We start from the raw sequence: 26,371 nt of genomic DNA, 5'->3' as shown, positions 1-26,371 counted from the left end.
ATTGGCAATCGCATCGTTCCTTTTACATTTTTCTTACATTCTTTACATATAAACCGAGATTTAAAAAAGCAAATGTCACGGCATAATATATCTCATCAAGATCATTAATCAAAACAAAACATGCAACAGAAATCTTTAAAACGGAACTTTTGCACTGGTTCGACTTTGCATTCGAATATTTCAAAATGTGGTATGTACAAATGTAAAATTTGTTTACTTTAGTTACATTTGATATATTCCCTATAAAAATATGTTAAAACAACATATTTTATAGACTTTGAATTTTTTGGCTTCGGTTGACATTTCTGTGGAAATGCCCATATCGTAAAATTTGTGATTTTTTTTTGCGGAAATGATCATCCGAATGAATTGACAATTGAAGGGTTGGTCAAAAGCTATCAGGAAACTGGTTCAGTCAAGGGTGAACAAATCAGTGGCAGTCCAAACACTAGACGGTCTATTGGGAAAAATTCTGCTTTACCGAAAAATGTTGCTGAACAACCTTCAATATCGATACTGAACGAACTCCACAATTCGGCATTTGTTTGGCCGATTTTACCCATAGACGCGCATGATGGACATTTAAATGATGCAATTTTTCACATACAGATCTTAAGAGTCCTATTTTCTGAATCTTAAATAAAAATAGTGAATCTAAATTCTTCCACGTTTTATTTAAAAATAACACCTACGCGCGTCTTTTGGAAGGCCTAGTAGTAGGAGGGAAAAATGTTCATTAGTCAATGAATTTTATAAATTTTTTATACGCCCACCACGTATAGCGTTTGCCTATTTTTTTGAGAATGGTAACACAAATGACATGCCAGATGTGTTCATAATTTACTTAAAGGTTTGACATTTCCGAAATGGGACGCTATACGCTTGAACAAAATTGGGAAATATTGGAAACCTATTTCCAAAGTGGTGAGTCTTCTTCTTCTCTTCTGATGAAGCTCATTTTCACATCGGTGGCTACGTCAATAAGCAAAATTGTCGTATTTGGGGCTCAGAAAATCCACACGTTACTGTAGAGAAGCAAATGCATTCACAACGAATCACTGTTTGGTGCGGTTTTTGGTCTGGCGGCATCATCGGGCCATTTTTTTTGATTGATTTTGAAGAGGATGACATGGACGACATTTGGTTTCAACAGGACGGTGCAACTTGTCACACTGCCAAAGTTACACTCGAACTTTTGGCTACCGTTTTTGAAAACCGATATCAATTGGCCGCCTCGGAGCTGTGATTTAAGCCCGGTGGACTATTTTTTGTCGAGAGCCGTTATGCGAACCATCCAGAGACTATGGATGCTTTAAAACACGAAATCGAAGTTGCCATTCATGAAATTGGAGCCCAAACTATCGAAAATGTGCTTAAAAATTGGGTTGATCGAATGACCTACTGTAAAGCCAGTCGTGGCAGTCATTTGAACGATATTATTTTTCATTCATAAATGACAATGTTCAGTCTTCAAAATAAAAGAAAAAGTTTGAAAAAATATTGACTACTTTTTTTTTATAGTCGATTCAAAAAGCAAATTTTACATAGCCCACCCTAGGCTATAAAATTACTCTTTTCTTCCAATCTCTTCTCCAGTTTTGCCTAGCGTGAATACCAAGGCGAATTGAATACTGAAAGTGGCGTCTTCCCAAAACATTTACTCTATTTTTCGCTATTTTGACAAGTCTGACGTCAGGCTTCTTTCCAATACAAAGCAAATGAACAAACGAAGGAAAGCAGGAGAATTTACTTGTTTGTGAAAATTCAGTGCATGGCTTGGGAATATTGCAATTTGTGATATTTAAACTAAGCCAACTAATGAAATCGAATTGTCGCGTGTTAAATTGTGAAATCGTAAATTATAAAAATATCTCGAAATGCAATTTGTTTGCGTTTTTATGCGAAAGACACCGTGGCAAGAAAGTGTATGTGTGTATGTATAACTTCTTGTATAAGGTTGTTGTTGTTGTTGTAGCAGCTTACTAAACCCTATCAGTGTAATGTAGATTAATGGTAGGCCCAGGAAGCTTGCTGTTCTGACAGGTTAGGTCCAGAGTGAGAGGGAGAGAGGTGCTAGATGAGTGAATTTGATGGATAGTTGAAGAGGTGCGTCCTGATGTGCCTGGGAGGCGGCTTTGGTTGAAGCAGGTGTATGCATGGGTGGAATCTGTGGCAGCTTTGGTTCAAGCTGGTGTCTACATGGGTAGAACCTACGGTAGCACCCAAGTAGAAACTGTTAGCTGAACATTTTATTGTGCTCCTTTACAAGAAGCATCTGTGCCTCGATGTGTAGGTGTTGTAGTGGGGACATCAGGAGGCAACCCGCCGCTGTCCGAATGGCAGTGTTTTGGCATGTCTGGAGGTTTGTCCACTGCGCATCACTAGTTCCAGGCGACCAGACTGGCGCAGCGGTTGTTGGTTGGATGGTTTAAGTGGTGATTCATCCAGAACTCAACTAGCGCTTCTGCACCATTTTGTTACCACATCCTCGCTAGCAACTTGATTAACGTCTATTTACAGCAAGACTATATCCAGTCGGTGCGGTTTAAGAACCTTATTAAATTATTAACGTCTAAGCCAGACAGTTGTTTAAGACTCTTGAACAGCGGTTTTCCCAGGGGTAACATTCCGTCCTTCCATAGGGCAGGCCATTCACTGAGGAAATGGAAGATTGTTTCCTTTTTCTCCGGTTGTTTACAACTGTAGCAGTATATGTTGTGAGGGATGCCCATTTTGGTTGCTTGTTCTCCGGCAGACTAAAAGCCAGTTATGACTGCCGTTAGTCTCCAAGCGTCGATTGAGGTTGTAACGATTTGCTTATTTTGCATTTCGTCCGCTCTCTCCATCCATCTAAAATCCTCGATTCAGAGGTATTTTAGGGAAATTGTATTCTCGACTGCACTTAATGACGCAGCGTAATTTAGAACCTTATTTGGTAGTTTCTATTGCTTTCGCTTACTCTTCGCCTACTCTTCCTCTCCACAAACAAGTAATTCCCTCTACTGTAGTTTGATTTTTCAGGAAGCTTTAACGACACAGCGAATTCGGAAGGCGCAACCAAGTATTCTATCATCCGTGCGTCAATATCATCTTCGCTTAACCAGTTATCTTTTTCGCTCATTAATGTCTCATTTGAACAAATTTCTCGCTTTGCATATTAATGTCTTTTGAAATACATCGATTCCATTTCGTTCAAGAGCGTTTTGTCGAGAGAGGCCCTCTTTGATTACAGTTTTCATCAAAAGGTCAATAATTTAAGGTAATTGATCGCTACCAATATTTCTATAGCCGGCTTTATGAATTAAAAAAAAAAAATATTTCCTTTGCTAAACCGGAAAATTATCCTAACGCAATTCAGCAAACCATTTCGCAGTGGGTTTATGTTAATAATTTTCATATTTTTTGAGCAACCTTTGGGTGGTCTAGAAATTTCAAAAAATCGGTTTTTTGTTTTTCTAATATTTCGATAGTATAGTATTTTAAGAATGTACTGTGAAACCTCCATGCGGAAATTCCCAATATTATAGCTTCTACAGGCCATTATAGGCCGCATGCTCCTGTACCTCAAACTTTCAACTCATTTATCTCCAAACGTCTTTTTTAGGCCTGGTGTTGTCAAAAACGAAAAAAAGAACTATTCAACCGAATCGTCTGCAGATTTTTTTATAATTTTTATATTTTACTAGCGTACCCCCGCCCGCTTCGCTAGGCGAAAAATTCAATGATTTGCTGAAAGAGAATGAAATTAATACGAAACAAAGCAAATTCTTTGATACAATTTCATTCGAACTTTATTGTAACACTTTTTGGTAGACAACGTTTTTGGTTTTTCCATCTTTCGCGTAAATGAATAATGACGATGGTTTGCCTACTCGTGAGCAAGCTACATACAATTGTCCATGAGAAAAAATTGGGTATTCTAAATTAATACCGCACATTTGTAGAGACTGTCCTTGCGCCTTATTAATTGTCATAGCGAAGGCAAGGCGAATAGGGAACTGCAAACGTTTGAAATCGAATGGTAAATCCGTCTGAATCAGTGGAATTCTGGGTATCAAAACGTCTTCTCCTTTGTACTTCGCTTTCAAAATTGTTGCTTCGATAATGTTACCCATTAGCTTCTTCACAGCGAGTCTGGTACCGTTGCAAAGTCGTGGCACATTAATGTTGCGCAGCATAATAATCGGTGCTCCAATTTTTAATCGTAAATTATGAGGTGGTAGACCTGGCAAATCGAATGAGTTTAAGAATTCAGTTGGATAATTTACGACATCATCTTGATCAGTAATAGTGTCCATTGACTTATACGCAACTATGTCACCAGGTATTTGATTTAAAATAGCTGAATTTATATATTGATTTATATCATTTCCCAGCTAAAATTGCTCTTTCGCTGAGCCAATCATGGTTTTTGTAATGTTGAACTATGTTTGGAAATACACTCTGTGTCAATGCCTCTTTAGACTGTGCAAAAGTGCAGAAATTGTTAGGCAATGTTATCATTCCTGTTGTTTTTGAAAAAAGATTTATTTTTTTGGTTAAAAAGTGTTTTTTTAAGTTTTGAAAAACACTTCGCTCTAACAAATTTCTTCTCAGTTAATTGCTGAAAATTAAATATTTTGAAAAAACTATTTTTTTTAATTTAACGTTTTTGAGAAAATTTTGTTCTTGAAAAAATTTCATACTTTTTTAAAAGTTTAAATTGATTTGTTAAAAAAGATTTTTTTCCGCTTTGAAAAACACCTCCTCGAAAAAATGTATTCTCTATTAATAGTTGAATATGAAATGCTTTGAAAACACCATTTTTTTCATTTTTTTTTGGTTTTCAGAAAATTTTGTTTTGAAAAAATTTTATACCCTTGAAAAAGTTTTATTTTATTTGTTTAAAATTTTTGACTTTTTTTTTTGTAATTTTAGAAAAACACCTCTTCGAAGAAATTTCTTTTATCTCTTTGAGGAAAATTTGGTTTTGAAAAAATTTCATGCTTTCGAAATTTTTTTATTTTACTTTATTTCTTCAAAATTTTTGAAAACAATTTTTTTTATAATTTTTGAAAAACACCCCTTTGAAAAAATTTTGTGTATGTGTCATAGTGGTATTCCATTAACTTTTAGGATTATAGTTAAATACTTACAAATATCTACGCTTTCACAAATAGCAACAATGAACAAATTTCCTCAAAACCAAAAAATTTACTTTTTTTCTAAAAAAATACTAAACAAACAACGTAATAAATTTAGAATTTTGTGTTCACTTGTGTTCACGAAAAAACAGTATTGTTTTTATTGTATTAACTGAAAACCAAAATGTTGCAAAAAATCAAAACAAAACTAAATTATTTTTTTGTGTTCATTTGGTCCATATGTTCCATAAAAAGTTGATATGGTAAATAATATGCAGGGTCTGATACACGCAAATTTCCATTGACCATTATAATGACAAAATTATCGATCACCAATTCCAACAGGATTTCAAAATCAGAGTTGGAATGAGTTGTTGTGTGGTGTACTTCTGAAAAAAATGAGAAATAAACAAAATAAATCTAAAAATTCGAATTCTAACTTTATCTTGTGTATGTTCTTATTACCTTTGAATTTTTCCAATGAAGCACCATTCATTTTAAATTTTCCAAGAATTTTTTTTATCATTTCGCGTTTCTTTCCTTTTTCATTCGATTCCAACATTTGTTCATAGCCGAAAACATCGTTTGCAAACGCATTCATTTCCATCTAGAATTGGTCAAGGAAAGCATTTGCTCAATTGAATTGAAACATTATTTTCATTCGAATCATTTGAAATTTCTGTATTCGACTCTTTAATTATTGTACAACACAACACAAATCGTTTCATAATAACGAAAAATTCAAAAAAAGTTGTACACATAAAATGAATGTCGATTCGAAACTTACTAGAATCTAAGAATCGAGCAAGTTTTGTTTTGTACAATATTTTAATTTTTTCTTTTTTTATATGAAGAAAATATTTAAAAAAAAATTTTTTTTTGCTAAAAACCTTCCCCTAGTGGATCCCTATAATATGAAAAAAAGAACGAATAAAATTGGCCTCGTTTCGGCCCAAAAAATTGCGTACAAAAGAACATCATTTCATTTTTATATATATAGAAGATTATTATTTCCATTGTTTCGTATTTTTTTATTAAAAAACTGAGAAAACCCTGATTTTTAAATTGTCAAATTCAAAACTGCGCCATTTTGTCAATTTTTGTTTTTATTCTAGTACGGGACAAAGCTACAGTCACTGTCCAAAATGGACAACACCGTCCAGGTCAGGGAGAGTCAACTTCAACGCCGATTTCTAAATTATTAAAATAAAAAACAAAATTATTTCTTTACGTAAAAGAATTAAATAAAAAGCCTAACAAATTTGAGTATCGTCTTTAATTTTTTTTATTGTTAAAAAAATTCCTGCAAATACCCTAAATTTTCGAGCTCTAGACTACCCACTAACCAATAAAAAAATATGTGACAGAAATATTGAATATTTTGAAAGGCAGAGTTCCTCACAAAGGCACTCTTTTTTCCATAAATGAGGCGCTAATGTCTTACCGCAGATATTTTATCATTTATCTGCAAAGTATAACTCAACTTTTCGAAACTCCCAATACTTTAGTGATATCAAATATGATAAAACATTTTCAATAAATGGGCCTTAACCCTATTATACAATAATATTTCCATATATATTACATAGAAATATACACGCGTGGACAATTTAGTTTTATTACTATAAGAAAAGTTGTGTGTTAGGAAGTGAGGGAGAAACATTTTCGAGTTTAAGATTCTTATAAATATTATTTTTCGTATAATCCACCTTATTTTTATCTAAAACCCCAATTCATTTTAGCTTTTAAACTATCCAAAAACATATAACTTTAGTTTGCTGTTGAATAATTTCCAAGCTTGTCTCCACTAACAAAAAACTTCCGAGACACCTCAATCAATATTATCCCTAGTTAGTAGAGCCGCGCGTTGTGGGAGTTTAAACCAACATCACTACTAACTACGAGCATACGAACGCACGAATGTTGGTTATTAATAAACATTTTACCCAAATATGCCGTTGAAGCAAATGCTTGCCAGCCGGACTAATTTCTCCCCTGGGGCTGTCGAATAGGTTGATTGGCCGAGTTACAGCTACAAAATTAGGTGGCTTCATGTCAAATTGGTAAATAATAAACACTCGTACCCCTCAATACATACATGCAAGCATGAACAAACACAAGCACTTTCACATCTACAAGTATTTTTCGTATGGATGTGTGCATAAATGTGACTAGAAAAACCGCACATTGGCGTATAAGCAAACTCAACTACTGCGAACAACTTTGAGTGTATGCGTGAATGCGTTTAAGTGCGTCCTTAAACCTCTGGGAGCGCTGCCAAGTAAATGTCAATCGTCATTGAGAAATTTCTAAATATTTTGCAATTACTATGGAATATCTAGAAACAATTTTTAAAACCGAACTCCCAACAGGACAGAGGGCGAAGAAAATAACATTTCACTGATTGTACCGTTTATACAGACAGTTGAAGATTCGATGATACAAGTGCAGGTGTCGTCTTCTCACCCTTTCGAATGGGGTTACCTGATCAATTCAACGCAGTACATTGCTTTAGCAATTTGTGAGCTGCACTGCTTTTATGGTGCCCTTAAAGATTTTAACAAAAATTGTCGATATAAATTTTATAATAATTTAATATACAAATTCTTTCTTTTTCTCATTCAACATTTAATCGTCTGAGAATGACTTCCATTTTCCTAGAAGCACCAAAATATACTGTTTGATATTGACTTAGCCATTTTCTATGCAAGCGCACTCACTCGAACCAACTACAAATAAATGAGACCAAAGTGCCAACATTGGATGTGAAAGGAAATTATTTTCGTGTGAAATGCTGAGAAAGACACAGTGTCCTCCTCTAAAATTTCTAAACAAAGCAAAAAGGAATGAACAGTTTATTTTATTTTTTTGTATACTTTCTGGGAAATAAGAAAATATGCTGCTGTAGGTAGACTTGAGTCATTCGCTGTATGTATGCAAATTCGCATGTATGTAGTTATGTTTTACGGAATAGGAACAGAAAACCATATTAAAATTATTTGGCCTTAAATAAATATTAAATAAAAACGTTCAAAAATACTTTAATGCTTAAAATAACCCATCTGCAACGCTTGGACTTCTTCTTCACGGTAGCCATTGTGGCCCACAGCACCTGTGTTTTCGCCTTGAATAGGTAGGTAGAAGTGGCGAGGGGGTCTTTAAACCAACTCACTTAAGCCGTTTCAAACCCATTGTGATACCACAGTAACAATTCACCTTCTACTCCCTGTGAAACCAATTTGTTTTAAGCGAAGCCCATTGATTTAGCTGACACTTATATATCCCTAAGCTCTTCAGTATCATTCAAGAACGATAAGCCAAAGTATCAAAACCTAGTGGCATACCACGTAGGACAGTGACAAAGAAGAGGTCTGGCAGACTCTTCCTTCTCCTCATTCTCGCAGCTTCAGACATAGTCGAAATGGGGTACGTTCAATATTTGACAGTGTCGACCTAAGAGTGGCCAGTGATCAAAGTGTCTAACATAGAGAAGTTTATCTCTGGATAAAGATGTGGTCAGCTACTTCAAAATAAAAAAAAAGTTTGAAAAAATATTGATTATTTTTCTTTATAGCCGATTCAAAAAGCAAATTTTACATGGCCCACCCTATAAATGAAATTTCTGGGCAAACACTTTTTCAAGCAGTTACCGACCTCATCATCTATTGCAAAATTGGGAATTTCTATTTAAAAATATCTACGATTTATGCCAGAGTTTAAAACACTCCAAAATTAGATAACAATATAAATAACAAAATAACATCAATGCATTTCTTAAAAATCAAAAATAAACTTTTTACCCACGACAGCACAAGGTGGCGCAAAACTAATGATCGAATTTTGTTTTCGAATCACTTTTTACCAAATAAAAACAAAAATATTTTGAGTGATGGAAATCTATATTTTGGCCCTTAGGCGCACCCCATTGCTTGTCTGTTCGTATGCAGCAGCTCTCGAGTTCACAAGTGTGAAATGTGATTGACATACGACGTCATTTGCAAAAAGTATAAATCTTTCGGTAGGGTGACTAATTTTGCGCCACCTTGTATTTATCATGCGTTGTAGCATTGATTCTTATCGACCACATAGCAATGCTTTGTTCATATAAAAGTAATTTTTTTCTTGTCCAACACTGCAATAAATTAACGGTTTCCATTTATCACCGCCACCACTTGATGACGATTTAAATTTTATATTAGTCGAGCTTCTATTTTGCTGATATCGATGCAATAAATGCGATTAGCTGATTCATTTAAAATTCGTTATTTAGTGCCCCCCGCTAGGTATATAAACTGTTTACCTTCTGAACAGAAATCATTCGTAGTTGAAAATAGTTCCACAATGAAAGTCTTTTGGATTTTGGCAGTCTTTGCCTTAGCAGGTAACTTAATTGTGCTACCGAAATTTCTTAAGGCCAGTAACTACAACCATAACTTTTTTTGAATAGTGTCGGCTGTTCCCATTCCTGAGGAGGAGCGCGTGAATGGTGAAAATGGTTGGTATGTACCTCAGGCTAATGGCTCATACGTATGGGTTTCAATGGAAGAGGGCGAAAGCATGTTGGAGGAATTGGAGAAACAGGATGAAATGGAGGGGCGCCTGTCACTTGTGCCTGTAACTTTTTACTTGTATACAAACCTAAATCCCTCCAAAGGACAAAAGATTAGCGAAAGCGCCTCATTGATTCGAAGTTCTAACTTTGATGCTAGCAATCCAACGAGGTAATGAAAGAATTGCAAATATGGGTGCACTTAGCAAAAATCAGCAAATTCGCAAGGAATTTATTTTAATTTTTTTTCTTTTTATTATAATTTTTCGGTTATTTCTTTGTTTTTTTTTTTGAAGTTCTTATGCCAGTTATTTCGTGTGCGAACTAATCAGCTTCATCGTGAATTACAATATATATGAAAAAATCGTTCTCATAAATAACTCTATAACGCAACAGCAGATTTACAATTTACGCTCATGAATTATAATCCAATCCAAAGGCAAAACGTGGGAATAAATTGCAAAGCCACTGGCAGCAAACTTTAAATTTATGAGAATGACTTTCTTGCATGAAATTTAAGAAAAGCCTGTGCTAAACATTTTTTGTGTGCCAAGATTTTTTTTGTGTGTAAAAATTTCTAGCACAATATTGATTTTTTATATGTACCACTCCACCACCATTGCAGATTCGTGATCCATCGCTGGATACAGAGCTACACCTCCGGCATGAACAAGGATATTCGCGCTGCATGGCTGGCCCGTGACAAATACAATGTGATCGTTGTCGATTGGGCGCGTGCTCGTTCCGTTGATTACGCTTCTTCCGTTGCGGCTGTACCCAAAGTGGGAAAGAAGGTTGCCAGCTTGATTAATTACTTGGTAGAATACCACGGTTTGCTTCTCAACACGACCGAAGTAAGTGGTCATAGTTTGGGTGCTCATGTTGCCGGTTATACTGGTAAATTAGTTGAGAATGGCAAACTTCACGCGATCATCGGTATGGATCCCGCTTTGCCGCTTTTCAGCTACAAAAAGACAAAGAAACGTTTGAGTTCCACTGACGCCAATTATGTTGAAACTATTCAAACCAATGTTGGAATGTTGGGTTTTTTGGAGCCCATTGGTAAGACCTCTTTCTATCCAAATGGCGGTAAGAGTCAACCTGGTTGTGGCTGGGATTTAACTGGTGTATGTGATCATGAGCGCTCTACTACCTACTACGCTGAGTCAGTGTCTCGAAACGATTATCCCAGTGTGAAGTGCAGTGACTACACGTCAGCAGTGAAGAATTCATGTGGCAGCACCTACAGCAGTGTAAATATGGGCTCACAAACGAATGCTTATGTGGCTTCGGGCGAATACTATGTACCTGTACTGAGTTTTTCCCCTCATGGTTATGGCAACGCTTAAAAAATTTGATAAAAAATAATGATAAATAAAATAAAATAAAAATAAATAAAGTATTGTTTTATTGTATGCGCAAAGGCAGTTGCCTACTAAGCTTATATATTATTACTATTATTTATAGGGGATATATACTATATGACCCTAAATTAATTACCATGGCACACTGGCCAAAGCTGATATATATTTCTAAATATTTCATGAAAATGATTGATAGATTACGTCTGTTATTGCCCACGTGCCATTCGAAATTGCCAATATACAACGAACCGTGTAGTATTTTTCTATTAAGGGTTACTACAAAGACACCGGCCGTCGTAGACAATGGCAAACCTCCGAGTGTATTTCTGCCATGAAAAATCTTCTCATAAAAAATATCTGCCGTTCAGACGCAAGACGCACACCACAAAGAGGAGGAGGAGCTCGGCCAAACACCCAAAAAATTAAAATAAAACAACGAAAATTCAATTTGATTTGGCAATTATTATTATTTTTGTGTGCAACCATTCATGACATTTATTTTAAGGGGACAGAGACCTGTAAAATTTCGAAAAAAAAAACATTTTTTTTTTTAAGACTATGCCAGAATAAATTTAGGACGTAAATTTAAGTATTTCTTATATTATATTATAGATCGTCAACCGTGAGGACTCTATTCTATGCGTTCGAGCGCTGGGCGAGGAATTTTCATGTATTCAGACCCGTTTTTCTCAAAACTAAATTTTTTGAATTGGCGTACACGATAACTCGAAAAGTTATTTACCGATCTCCCGGAAATTTTGCACACATCTTTTTTATGATATTATATTACTTTCTATGTGTTTCAAGTTTTCGAAAATTTTTCGAAAGAATTTTTTTCGAAGCAAAAATAGTAGGAAAACTCGCGCCAAAATTCTTTTTTTTTTAAGCATTTTATTCCGCAAAGTTTTTGTTCCATTTTTCCATTTTTGTTTAAATCATATAGAAATTATGACATTAATAAGCAAACAAAATTTAGTGTTTTTGTATTCAGGTCACTGACGCCGATGCTACAATGCGCGCCGATTGAGAAGCCCTGCTGCGACCTTCTGGAAGAATTGAGTGTACATCCGCCATTTTAAATGATTAAAATAAAAAAAAAAGTTTATATTATTTGAATGTATAAATAAACTGTATGCCGATTTTTAAAAAATATATAATATTGACTTCTTCATTTTAAATAATTTTAATGAAAATCAGGGAAAATATGGCCGTTTACAGGTATCTGTCCTCTTAATATTTATAAAATATTCTGTTCAGCATCTTTACTCAACCTGCTGTTAAACCCCACTACCCTCAGACACAACTCTCTCGTCGTGCAGGTGAATATAAATGGAAAGAGAAATGGATAGAAACGCGAACCATCAGTGGAATTTCAGAGAAACATACGGTAAATTGAATTTTGTGGTTTTCTGCAACGAACAGCTACGAAAAACTTAGTCGTACATTCATTGTCATTTCAACGCATCACCCACATGTGTTTGCTCTCCACTAAAGAGGCGACTCTTATTGCTAAACAAGAGAAAGAGCAGCTGTGACTATTTATTACAGTTACTGCTGCTGCGGCAGAAAAATTAATTTCGTACCTTGTCCCACTGCGCCACATTCATGAGCTATTCACCTGCCTACGGCTGGCTGTAACTGCTTCTTAATTGTTTTTGTGCTTTTGCTTACATCTCTCTGCGTTGGGCCTCCATTTGTACATTATTTTTGACAGCTTTTTCTGTTTTTTTCTTGTGCTGTTGTCGTCTACTTGCTGCCTGACCGCTTGATTGATGATGACACTTACAACGATTTACTCAGGGCAATTAAAATTATTAAATGTGGTTTTTGCACCGGACATTTAATATTTTCTGCTCCAGTGTGTTTTTGGTTAATTTTTTTTGTTTCTTTCTTTTTTGTTTTTTTGTTTTTTTTTGCCAGAAAAGGTATTTGACGTTTGTGTCATGAGTAACGAAAAAGGCAAAAATATTTACTACGAATGCACTCTTGCAGAGTGCAAGGACAATGTAATTAGTTTTTCGTTATAAAAACTTAACAGACCTTGAAAAATTACTTACACCTGTCTTCGCTTGTGGAATTTCAAGCCGATATTTTTGCAAGACAAGTATTTAGAGAAAATTTAGTCAAATTTTCTTAGAAGTTATCTAGGAACTATTTTCTCATACAATTATCTTGTAAAGTGGGCTTTATGGTACTATTCGAGTCGACAAACGAATCCTAGGTTAAAAGTGTTCTTTAGAGCAAACGAAATGTCTACTTGATTTTTCTAAAGCTTTCAACTGGGCTAATCAGGATCTGGGTTAATTCACAGTGAGGCTAATGAGTCCCTATCTAACAGGCAGAATTGAATGTGCAGATTTTTTTTATTATTATTTTTTTTATTGACAATTGTGTGCACACTTAACTAAAAAATACAATAAGGTTATAGCTATGGCTACTGTAGCCTTAAGGCTTAAGCCTGGTTCCGAGCTCTCTCAGCTAAAGCTACTTTCGTCAAGTGGAATCATGCGCAATCATTAAGGTTCAATTCTCAGACCACTGCTACTTAGCTTATTCATCGATGATATTTTTTGTGCTTGCCGCCATGCAAGAATGCCTGCTTATGCAGATGATATCCAGCTTTATTTATTCGAAACTGTTACCCAAACAGGTGACTCGTGCGCAAGACCTCCTACCTGGTCATCGGCATCCTCCTTTAACACCAATGAAGACAATGCCGATGACCAAATGGGCTTGTTTGTGTACTACAGAAGTTCGCAAATCACTTACCATTTGCAAAAATTATAAATCTTCCATTAGGGTGATTAATTTTGAGCCACCTTGTGGAAGGAATAAATTAAAAACTTTACAAATATGTACATAAATGCTAAAATTATTCCGAGTAAAGTAAACAAAAAATTATTTTGTTTATTGGGTTTATTTTGCTTTTCTTTTGTCACGTATGGAATATTTAATTCTGATGGGAAATGAAGTATAAAAAAAAAAAAGAACTCAATTATGTTTAATTTGACATATGACTTCTTTAAATCGATTAACGAATTCTCGAGATATTCGAATTTTTTATGATCTACCTTTTATTCTTCAATTCAAAGACGTTATTTGGCGAAACGAAAACTATATGACAACAAAAATGATTGTGGACTTGCAGTCTTCGCGATGGGAGGTCTGGTTCTTCATTTTTCTCGGCCATGCTTATGTCAGTTTTACCACTGACTGAAGAGAATCTGAATGATATACCAAAATATGAAGGGAATTGCAATTCAGTTTCACAGAAGAAATATTTTAAAATTATGAGCCAGATAAGCTTAAAGTAAAATCGGGTATTGAGGGCACCATTTTACCTTTGTATTAATTTCTGCCAAAATAATGGTAACTTACGCTTAAAAGGCAGATTAAAGCCACCTTGGTGGAACAAGGAGCTGGGATCAAAAAGGCGAAGCGTATTAGAATTCTATAAGCTGGCACGGGCAGCCGACAATGAATCCTGCTGGGAGGAATATAACGATCTACGACGAACATATAAGAAAGAGAGGCCAAAAGAGAATCATGGAAAGACTTCTGTGGCAGCATAGAAAGTACAAACAAAGCGGTTAGGCTCGGGGAACTGCTGTCGAAACATTCCACCATGCCCAATTTAATTCGCAAAACTAACTGATACTGAACGGATAGTTGTGAATAATCACTACAAGATCTAGTCACTACGCATTTTCCAGGACGCATAGACTACTTGAATCACGATCCTTTGAGAGCTAACGTATCAAACAACACGAAAGAGGTTATTACAATAAAAAAATAGAATGGGTATTAAACTGACCCATTTAAATTGTCAGGTATAGACGGAATTTTTCCAGCCATGCTCCAAAAGATGAGCGATCTTTTGGTACCATGGCTGGAAGCCATATTCACAGGATGTCTGAGGCTTAACTATATGTTATATATTGAGAGAAGCAAGGGTTGTATTTATACCGAAAGCAGGTAAGAACAACCCGATACTCTCAAAGGACTATATACCCATTAGTTTGACCTCATTTCTTCTGAAAACGCTTGAGAAAATCCTTGACGCACACACGCATATACTAAAGGCAGATCCACAGAAACTGAGTTACACTCACCAGTGTTAGTTATAGAGAAAGCTCTAGAGTACAAGGAATATGCTTTAGGAGTATTTGTAGACACAAAGTACCGTGGAGTAATTTTGAATATTAAACTATCATGGAAGTACAATATATTAGATAGGAAGAAAAAGGCCAGCAAAGCACTATACGCATGTAAAAAGATGCTGGGAGTTACATGGGGCTATCTCCTGCTATAATGCATTGGTGCTACTCAGCTATAGTAAAACCAATATTACTATACGGTGTTCTGGTGTGGCGGACTGCGCTAAGGAAACCGACATATAAAAAGCCTATGGAAAGTATTCACCGTCTTGGTGCACTCTGCACAACAGATGCATTGAGAACTACTCCAACGGCAACGCTTGAAAGAATACTCAACTTGTCATCGATTGATATTGCGGCGGAATGTCTAGCAGCTTGGCAGTGTGACAAGTTGCACAGTCCTGTTGAAACCAAATGTCGTCCATGTCATCCTCTTCAATTTTTGGAAACAAAAACTCGTTGAGCATGTCACGGTAACGCTCGCCATTTAATGGAACCGCGGAAGAAGAAGAAGACTCACCACTTTGGAAATAGGTTTTCAATATTTCGCAATTTTGTTCAAGCGAATAGCATCCCATTTCGTAAATGTCAAACCTTTAAGTAAATTATGAACACATTTGACATGTCATTTGCGTTACCATTCTCAAAAAAATAGGTGGTTCAAAAAGCAAACGCTATATGGCCCACCCTGTATAATGAAAGAAACATCCGACCATTTATATTAAAAAGTAGCATTTTTCTTTGAATAACAAAATAACACCTCTTATTAGATAACCCTATAGAATATTTACTGAAAATATAAAAATTCATGTATACGTTTTGAGTCCAAATTTGTTGTTTGATTGTCCTTGCGGGATCAAATTTAACGTACAAAAAATTATTAAAACACTGACAGTATCTATACTGATGATTCCAAACTCAATGAACACATGGGCGGAGGCTTTCACTCTAAGGGGATAAATACCAGCTTTTCCTTCCGGCTACCGGGTCATTGTAGCGTAGTTCAAGTTGAAATTCGGTCTCTCAGGGAAAGCCTGTTGGTCTTAAAGAAAAGTGTCCGCACCACAAGAGAAATAAATATATATACACATAGCAATCGATCCTGAAATTAATACAAGTACCTTATATTAACTCGAAGACAATAAACGAATGTATCGACGTTTTGCCAGAACTAACCGGCACTACTTTACAATAAACCTGCTCTGGATACCGGGACAAAGAGGTGTAGAATGTAACTGCAAAGCAGATGAACTAATAAGACGGGGTACCACCCGAAAACATATCTATACCCCTCGTAACTTGTATGTTACTAACAGATCGACAAAGCATCAAATCTGCCGAGATACTATGGACTCAGTCCCTGACCTGAACTACAAGTCGCATGACGTCGCCAAAATGTAATATGGAGCGCACAAACCGACTGTTGAAACTAAACAGAAAGGGCGTAAGATATTTTTTTGGGGTTCTAACAGGGATTTGTGTTATAGGCAGGCGTGTCGGCAGACTGGGAACAGAAGCGACTACTGCAGAAACTGTAACGTCATTGAAGAAGAAGATACTGTAGAACACTTTCTAAACTTGTGCATGGCTCTGGGGTTTTTTTTCCTTGTTCACTCCTCTCCGGAGCATAGAGTCTCGACAAGACTTGTCTTGCGTTGGTTTCGTTAATCTATTTGATTTCTATCAGTCCTAAGTGGTGGAAATGCCCACCTATCGTTGCTTAGGAACAACACCTTCTTACTGATTGGAGCGCCATCTATATGTCACATTTTTCTACCAGAAGGATTACGCAGTTGGTTGAGGACTTCGCTAAAGTGGTGTGTCTGCGCTATTGCCGTGGCTGCCCGCTCCCTTTTGCTGTGTGCTTTTCTTTGTTTTTGCTTGTTTTAGCAATGCAAATAATGCGTTGACTATTGTGCGGGAGTAAGGATGTAAAAGATAAGTTTTTGGGTTTGAGGAATGAGTTCTTTTTTTGTTTTAGAAACAGGGAAAGTAGGTAAATGTGGAAATGTGCGAGGAACGTGCTTGACGTTGGACTCGAACCCACAACATCTGGGATGGCAGGTTAGTGCATTTATGCTAGACTACCGCATAGCTCTGGGTAAAAGAAAGTTGAACATTCAAGGAAAAAGTGTTTTGCACGATTTGACTGACAGAAGTAACCAAAATTTAAAAATAACAAAGATTGTTAGATACATTAAAGCCATAGGCTGGTTCAATGAGGACAGTGTCGCGTGAGAAGTACATCTCTGGTGGTATCACAATGGGCCTACAGCAAGTCCAGGTGCGTCAATTGACAACTACTCCACCTACCCACCTTTCATAGCGAGCGCGTTGCCTCTTTTCTCCACCAGTTGATACATTCCTCGTAAGCCCAATTATGTGACCGAATGTGGTATTGTGCACAATTACGAAATTATTCAAAAAATATAGACCTGGGAAAACAAGCAGTCAAAGTTAAAGTCAAATAACAATCAACTAATATTTTCGAATCAGTAAAAACACCTTTCTCATGTCAATCTAATTTATTTGTTACGCTTATAAATGCATGTAAAATATCATTGTCATAGCCACAGGCATTCATTGTCTTGGGGCAAGCACATTTTTGAATAGATAATTTAATTATAATATTTCATAGCATTTCTCTTTTATTGGTGCATGTTGCAGATACATTTGTCGCGAGGAGTGGCCCTCAAACGAACAAAACTACTACTACACTTTGGTGCTGCTCACACTGCAGTTCCTCGTCCCCTTAACGGTGCTCGTCTTCACCTATACGCGCATCGCCTGCGCGGTGTGGGGCAAACGACCGCCTGGCGAGGCAGAGAATTCACGCGATCAACGGATGGCGCGCTCCAAGCGAAAGGTAAGTAATCCATGCCCGACTCTCTTATGCGATTTTCCTGTGCACGTACACACACCTACACATACATATGTATGTGTGTATGCATTTCATTTACTTGTAAGAAGATTTATAGATTGCCGACTTGCGTTGTGGGCGTGCGTGCACCAGACAACAGCCGTCAGTCGTTCAGTTGCTGGTTGCTGGTTGCGGCAGCTGGTGCAGCGAATTGCGTTTGACAATAAAGCAGCTAAGCATTAACTGTGAAACCACGCACAGATGCACAAATACTTACGTATGTGGGGGTTTGCAACGCGAAATGCATGCATGCACATATATTGCATTCAATTAGCCCCAAGCTGGTAGCTATTAAGTGGGAGCGCGTGCAGTCATAGCCGTAAATATAAGTACTTACTTGCAGACATAAGTGAAATGCCACTGTGCTCGCTTGCAACCACAAACAGTTGTCGCATATGCAACTACTCATATACGTTCGTGCAATGACAAAAACAAAAACCAAAAGAAGTAAGAAAGTGCTAAATTCGGTGCTTAAATACTCACGCACATTTTAGAAAAATTTCATTTTGGGATGGCTGTTAGTTTTCGATGTCAAAGAAAATCATAGACAAGGAGGAGTAACATCAGATCGACGGAAAGAAATTTTGTGTTAACACACAAAAAATGTTACGTTTTTTCAGTGAACGGCAATTTGTTTATATTAAGGGGGGAAGCTGGTCTAGAATTTTGAAAAAATCGAAAAATTTTTTTTTGTCTTAAAAGGTGCTTTAGGGTCTTAGAAATAATATACCAAATGAGGGACGCCAGCAAAAATGTCTAAATGCCCAAATTTTTCATTCGACGGCAGTGCCTCGCAGGTATGCCCCGAACGCTACTTACAACTTTAAACGCGTTTTTCTCGAAATCACTTTTTTTAAACTGGCCGAAGACATAACTCGAACAAATCTTTACCGATTCTTACGAAATTTTGACAATACATTCGAAATACCTTTCTCCGGAGACGTACGTAGGATTTTTTATTTATATTACATAGTTTTTTTTTAATCAACAATTTTATGTCGTTCTTTATAGTGAAAATTGTAACTTTTTGTTCAAACGTGCACCATTTCGCGAAAAAACAAAATATCAAAAAAATCCTACGTACGTCTCTTTCTGTTGTTATATAGAAACTAAAAAAATTTTATTTTTTGATCCAGGACAAAAATTAAGGAGTTTACGTCTTCGGCAATGGACCCACTAGAAAAAAAGGCGCCTTAGGAGAACTGCTGGACAGCGGCCATTTTGAAATTAATTCAGACGAAAAATTTTGTATTTGTACCATGAAAGCTATATTATTAAACCTATTTCACAGATTTTCGATTGATTCCTTTGTTGAGTCAAAATAAATTCATAAAATATGCCCATTTTTTGCGCTCTAGACCAGCTTCCCCCCTTAAGTGGTTTTTCATGACCGAAATAATCTCGAAGGTTTGCCATAGCCTGATAGGGTCACTTCCGAATGGTAGTAACGCACCAAACCATTTGGCTACGGCGGTCGAATGATATTCTCGAGATGTTAGAAATTTTTATGGTATACCTTTTTCACTTTAATTCAAAGTTATTATTTGGAAAATTATGTGGATCTGGTTCTTCGTTTTTCTCTGCTGTTAACTAGCGTTACCAGGCAAAGTATCCTCTGAATGATCTACCAAAGCATGAAGGGAATTGCAATTTAGTTTTATATAAGAAATATTTTAAAATTGTAAAGCAACTATTTATAAGTAGATATACAGCAATAGTTAAACTACCTGTATTTCTGAAAATACCAAGCCGGCTTTAGTAGTATAGTTACTTCATTTGGGAATTTTTGCAAATGAGATTTCAAAATTATTGCGATTTGAAAGTTTTGATGTATTAGGTGAGCAACTAAGGTCTCGCAGCTTTTTTTTTTGACGAAAATACAACTTTATTCTGAAAAAATGGTTACAAGGGAATCATTGAAAATATTGCCCATCGCTGGCTATTACTTTTTCCCATCTTTCTGTAGATCTCGTATACCATCGCGGTAAAACTGTTCGACTTTTGAGGCTATTCACGGATCAAGCAATTTTTTGATGTCTAAAGATGAATGCAACTGCTGGTCAGCTAGACCATGTGCCATCGGTCGGAACAGGTGATAATCGGACGACGCAATATTTGGGGAATATGGCGCGTGGGGTAGGATTTTCCATTTTAGTGTTTCCAGGTAGGTTTTAACGGGTTTGGCAACGTGAGGCCGATCGTTGTCATGCTGTGGAATCACTCGTTCATGCCTCTCCGCATATTGCGGCCGCTTCGCGCGTAGTGCTCGGCTCAATCGCATCAATTGAAGTCGGTACAGATCCCCAATAATGGTTTCGCTTGGTTTTAACAGTACATAATAAATAACACCAACTTGGTCGCTCCAAATACATAGCATAACCTTCGCAGCGTGAATATTCAGCCGAGGCGATGACGTAGAAGCATGACCGGCAGTCCCCATGACTTTCTTTTCTTTGGATTGTTGTAATGAATTCATTTTTCATCACCCGTCACGATGCGATGAAGAAAACCCTTCCTTTTTTGCCGCTGCAGCAGTTGTTTACAGGCGAAAAAACGACGTTCAACATCCCTTGGTTTTAACTCATAAGGAAACCAAGTCCCCTGTTTCTGAATCATTCCCAAACCATGCAATCGCTTGAAAATGGATTGTCGGGTAACTCTTAATACTGAAGAAAGCTTTTCTTGCGTTTGACATGGATCCTCATTGAGCAATGCCTCCAATTCAGGGTCTTCGAAGGTTTGTGGTCTTCCTTCACGCGGACGGTCGTCAACATTAGAATCACCGTCTTTGAAGCAACGAAACCAATCTCGGCACGTTGTTTCACTTAAAGCAGCATCTCCATACACTTTTTGTAGCTCTCGATGCGCCTCAGCCGCCGTTTTTTCCGAATGAAAGTGGAAAATTAACACTTCCCGCAAATGACGATTATCCGGCACAAAATCAGACATTTTCACAAAACCAAAAGTATGTGATACCAAAACAATCTCACCAATGAGTCAAAGCAGTTTGTTGACCATATGACTAAACTTGGTTTATGACGTTTAGGTTATGTTAGAATCGACTAGCACCCACTGCTGGCGGCATCTATTGACAAACGGCGGGAACTTAGTTGCCTGATAAATTTGAAAAACTTTCTAAAAAGTTTGAGTTTTTGACCCATACGGATTTTACTGCAATATGAACTATATTTTTATAAAGAAATAGGTGTATTTTTATCATTTTGTAGCAAAGTGTGTATAAGAAGAAATCGTAAGGGTAGCGGGTGGGTAGCGCAAGTGCATGTCTGTACCTATCTCGAGTTCTCTATGCCGTTGCATACAACCGTTTTGTGAACAAAAATTTAATACCCTTGTCCGCAAGTGCGCGGGCTTAAAAAACATGTATTTATGTCTGTGTGCCTCCATTTGTGCATTTAAACATTTTAATTCTTCAGTTACATTATGCAGCTGCGACAATATTCTGTAGTTGCTGCTAAATGGAAACTGTGTTTATGCGAATTTTCAAAGGGCGTATAGGGGCTGACAACACCAACTTAGTTCGTACATATGCACGTTGCACTTGCCACACATTTTGGTTCTGTTGTTGAAATTCTTGGAGTCTTGCATATTTTAATGTGTTTAACGTAAAACTTTGGCAATATTGCCTTGTAGTGCGGCTAGTACGCAATGAAAGTTTTGCATGCTTACGTGTGGTTTTTAATTTGGAAACGAGAAACAATGTTGCCAGGTAACCAGAGAAGTCAGCAATTCATTGAAAGCGTTCTTGTCAATTATAATTACCATATTCGTTGAAGTATTGCGTAAAAGTGGCTTCCAGCGGAGGTGATTAACATCTATGATGTATATAGAGTGTTCCAATAAGGGGCGCTACAAATGAAATTCACAAAATTTCTTTTCCATTTCGTATTTGAAAGGCCTGTTATGATCATAGGTAGAGAATATGATATAGTTAAAATATATATGCCGTAGCTTCACTCAGTTTTATGGATTCGAAAAGTCCAAATTTCAATAACTCAGCTGCATAGATTCGGCTGAATTTGCCCAATGCACTGAGCTCCGTTGACTTTAAAGGCACCAGTTGACTGTGACTTAGCGACATTGGCCTGCGGTTTCAGAAAACCGCATAAGAAAAGGTCTGGCTGTGCCAAATTGCACGATCGTCATATTCAGTTGACGTCACCTTCGCGGTCACCTAATAAACGATATCTATTTCGTATAAACGATATTTCTTTCAAGTCTAAAACATAATTATTGTTTTTACAGATCACTTAGAGCTAACATGAGCTTAAATTACTATAAATTATTATTAAAAAAATTAAAAAAAGGTGCAGAAATTTATAAAATTCATTCTTTTAAGCCAAAAAGTCCTGCGGATCGGATCTCGGGATCTTACTGAATTCTCTTAGAGCGCCGGCAATAGAAGCATTGCACGCACAATTCGTGTTAAAAAGGTGCGTGTAGCGTACGAGTAGTACACATAACAGGAGTGAAACTTTCAAGGCAGACAAAGAAAGACGAAGAGAGCCGAGAGAGAATGGGAGAGAGAGAGAGAGAGAAAGAATATATATCTAAATAAATTCACAACATTTGCAGAGAATACAAATAGACAAAATTTACAAAAAACGGAGAAGAGTCGACCGGTGTAGGCAAACGCCGGACACAAACCGTGGTAACAACGCGCACTACTCCGACCCAAAAACGTTCCAAACAGTAGGCACCAAGGAAATATAACGCCAAAAAGGAGGCACCAAAAATATTTTCCTACAAGTTTGCACCAACAAACGAGCGCCGAAAAGTAGGTTATGTTATTGCTCACTCGAAATTAGCAACCACAAGGAAAAGCTAAAGAAAAATAGCCTAAAATGTATCTAAGATATATATATAAGGTATAGCTCTCTCTCTCCTTTTCCTCTACGTTATATCTTTTTTTCTCTCTCGCGGAACGAAAATTCCCAAACCGTTGCATGCTCTTGAAATTTTACTCTCCATTCTCGCTCGTCCATCGACGCCTAAGAAGTTTCCCTTTAAAAATTTAAGATGAAATGGGTAAGTGAAGGCTCCGTAGTAGGGATGCCCAATGGACTTCTCCTTTAATTACCCTAAAAACAAAAGACAGCGAGAGTAAAGACGGGACTTATTGGGTTTGAGAATTTTAACTACCTGAGAGTATATTTAAGGACCATCTTCTTTACGCCTTAAATTCTCTCAATTGCAAATTGGTGACAAGGCCTCTAAATAAATGTTGATTACTCTAATCTAGAGCAAACAGAGCAAGCAGATAGTAATTTGAGAGTGTAAGAGTCCAAGAACAGCGAGCTAGGACGCTGTAAATGGTGGTTAAGTTTTAAGCGCCGGTGTTGATGTTGAATAAAATGCAACTATTTTAAGAAAGTATTGTCATTTCTCTTAATTATGATAATATTGGTATGACTCAATTACGTATGGAGCAAAAAATCGGCCAAATGGCCACCGTGGCCTCGGTGGCACACCTCCATCCGATGGTCCAAATTTTCGATGACGCTGAGGCATAATTGAGGTTATATGCCGTTAATGTGCCGAATTATATCATCCTTATCTCTGGAATTGTTGCTGGCTTATCGACGTATACCTTTTCTTTCAAATAACCCAAAGAAAGAAATATAACGGTGTCAAATCACATGATCTTGGCGGCCAATTGACATCGCCGCGACGTAAGATTATTCGGCCATCAAATTTTTCGCTCAAAAGAGCCATTGTTTCGTTAGCTATGTGACAAGTGGCACCGTCCTGTGGAAGCCACATATCGTCCACATCCATATCTTCTAATTCGGGCCATAAAAAGTTCGTTATCATCTCACAATAGCGCACACTATTCACAGTAACTGCCTGACCGGCCTCATTTTGGAAAAAATACGGCCCAATGATGTCGCCGGCCCATAAACCGCACCAAACAGTCACTCTTTGTGGATGCATTGGTTTTTCGGCAAACACTCTTGGATTACCATTCGCCCAAATGCGGCAATTCTGCTTATTGACGTATCCAATGAGGGGGAAATGTGCCTCATCACGGAAGATGATTTTCTTTGATATGCATTTTGATTTGAACGCCCGTTTTCATAATAAGCCTGAATAACTTTAACGCGTTGCTCGATTGTATATCTTCCCATGGTTCAAATTGAGTTAGTCTGAAATTATAAAATTTTTAATTGAAATGTAGAAAAATTTTGACGTTTACGTGTGGTTTACATTCAACATCGGCCCTTGAAATTAAACCACCTTTAATGTGACTGTTGCATGAAAAATGGCAGTCAAAGATCACTGCTAGATCTTTGAATTGATGAACAGCTTGAAGTAAAGTATTAGCAATACAATAATATGATTGAAAAATATTTTGAGTTCTGGCGAAGTGACATGAAAATATTGTCCGATATTTAGAGAGATGTCAAAGTTACTGCACCAGCGAACGAGCGCATTAATTTCCGAATACAACTTAGGAACATCCACATTTTTTCTGATTGCAAAAATATTTTCAAATCATCTGATAAAACAAATAAAGAAGAAAGTTGACAAATGAAAACCAGGTGCTAGTATCAGTCATAAATAGAACGAAGAGAAGAGATCATAAATTACTGCCTTGTGGCACCCCCGAAGATGCAATGAAAGGTTCGGAATATTCACTCCCAATCGTTGCCACACATCATTTATCGGTTAAAGAAGATTTCGACCATTGAAGTAAAATGGAATGAAAACCAAGCGAAGCTAATTTATGTAATAGAATTGTATGAGAAACTCTATCAAATGCTTTAGAAAAGTTCGTGTAAACTCAAATGACTTGAAAACCTTCAGCAGCAGTGAAAAGCAACAATCACCAAAGCAGCCATATTGGAAACTGTAGACCTACCCGAGATATATCCATGTTGATGGGGCGAGACTAAGTACTTAGTCGCAAATAAAATATTTTTCTTTTACAATTCCCTCGAAAAGTTTGGATATAATAGAAAGCTTCGAGAACGGCCTGTAGTTGCAAACAGCATTCCTTTTTGCCACTTTTGAAAACCGAGGTGATAGTTGTGATTCCTTCCTTATCAGTCTGCGAAGAAGGTTTTAAACCCAAAATCCTATTCTCAATGTCCAGAGAAACAGAGAGATTCAAAGATGAAAGTATTTAAATAACACACAAATTGGCTACATCCACAAGTGTAGTAGCAGATTTGTCATTAAAACGAACCGCAGAAGGGACTTCAGCGCTTGCCTGGTTAGATTACCGAGGCTCGTGGATCAGTTGAATATTGTACGGAAGTTGACCTAAGTTTTAAAATTCTAGGTATCGAAAGTCCGCGTTCTTATTCAAGAGGAAGATTTGGCTGCTTGGGAGTCTCTTGCATAACTTCACAGACTTCACTAACGTACACTGACTTGGACTCATTTTGATAATAAATTTCTATCCTTTGCACGCTCTGCTCAATAGTGTAAACTAGTCATTGTGATACGCCTTCAGTGACTGAATAATAAACAATAGACCTTAAAGGCGTTTAGAGACCAAATCCCATCAACATCGACTCGTCTCTATTGTGAAACTCTTTAAAAATAAAAAGTGTTGAGGAAATTAGTTGTTAGAATTATTTTAAAAGAAAATTGCGGTATTAGGTTCAGCAGGCGTGAACAACAATAAAAGTTTCACCAGCCTATCGCTGTAGTGCTGTCACATAAGAAAGTAAAATATTATTAAATTTGGGTTCGCAGAACCAGTATCAACATAAACCAACCGGTCTTAATATAGATTCCTGCTTCGCTGCAATAAAAATCGCCTCACAGAATTCAATTCATTTTTAATGATTCCATGGAAAAATTCTGGCTGGCATCTCGGAGCTTTCCGGCTACACTTGCCATTACAACGTTCACGACCCTCCTACCCTCAAGGGAAGAGTCCGAACGGGTCGATGCAAGACAGGGTGAGTCTATCCATGTGTACACAGGTGGCTCAAAGCTCGAGGGCAGGATAGGCGGATGTGTATACTCCGAGTATCTGGGGATCTCCTGCAGTTTTCGGCTCCCCGACTACTGAGGTGTCTTTCAGGCTCAACTGATGGTAAGAATGAAAGCCGCGACACTGGTACAGTGTGATGCGATACTTGGAGATGATATCTACATTTTCGCTGACAGTCAAGCGGCGATAAAACCCCTCACAAAACAGTCGACAACCTCCAAGGTAGCCCTGAAATGCCGCACGTCTCTTTACGAGATGGCTGAGTCATTTGGATAATATGGACTGCTGGCCA

General features: G+C 37.1%; 2 protein-coding genes across 2 annotated transcripts in view; both read left to right on the top strand.

The window, feature by feature from the left end:
- Positions 1–26,371, top strand: part of LOC128855347 (RYamide receptor-like) — a 172,501-nt gene that overhangs the window by 52,695 nt on the left and 93,435 nt on the right. Inside the window, exon 3 of the mRNA XM_054090200.1 lies at positions 17,861–18,104. Within this exon, the coding sequence (XP_053946175.1) occupies positions 17,861–18,104 (244 nt within the window). The remainder of the gene's footprint in view (positions 1–17,860; positions 18,105–26,371) is intronic.
- Positions 9,434–11,043, top strand: LOC128855604 (phospholipase A1-like). Its single transcript, XM_054090637.1, has 3 exons — positions 9,434–9,504; positions 9,571–9,844; positions 10,298–11,043. Exons 1-3 carry the CDS (start codon positions 9,465–9,467, stop codon positions 11,019–11,021), a joined length of 1,038 nt encoding a protein of 345 aa, XP_053946612.1. The 5' UTR covers positions 9,434–9,464; the 3' UTR covers positions 11,022–11,043.

Source organism: Anastrepha ludens, chromosome 2, assembly GCF_028408465.1.
Source record: "Anastrepha ludens isolate Willacy chromosome 2, idAnaLude1.1, whole genome shotgun sequence".
Lineage (NCBI taxonomy): Eukaryota > Metazoa > Arthropoda > Insecta > Diptera > Tephritidae > Anastrepha > Anastrepha ludens.
The sequence above is the reverse complement of the archived record's forward strand: the minus strand, read 5'-3'. Positions and strand labels throughout refer to the sequence as shown.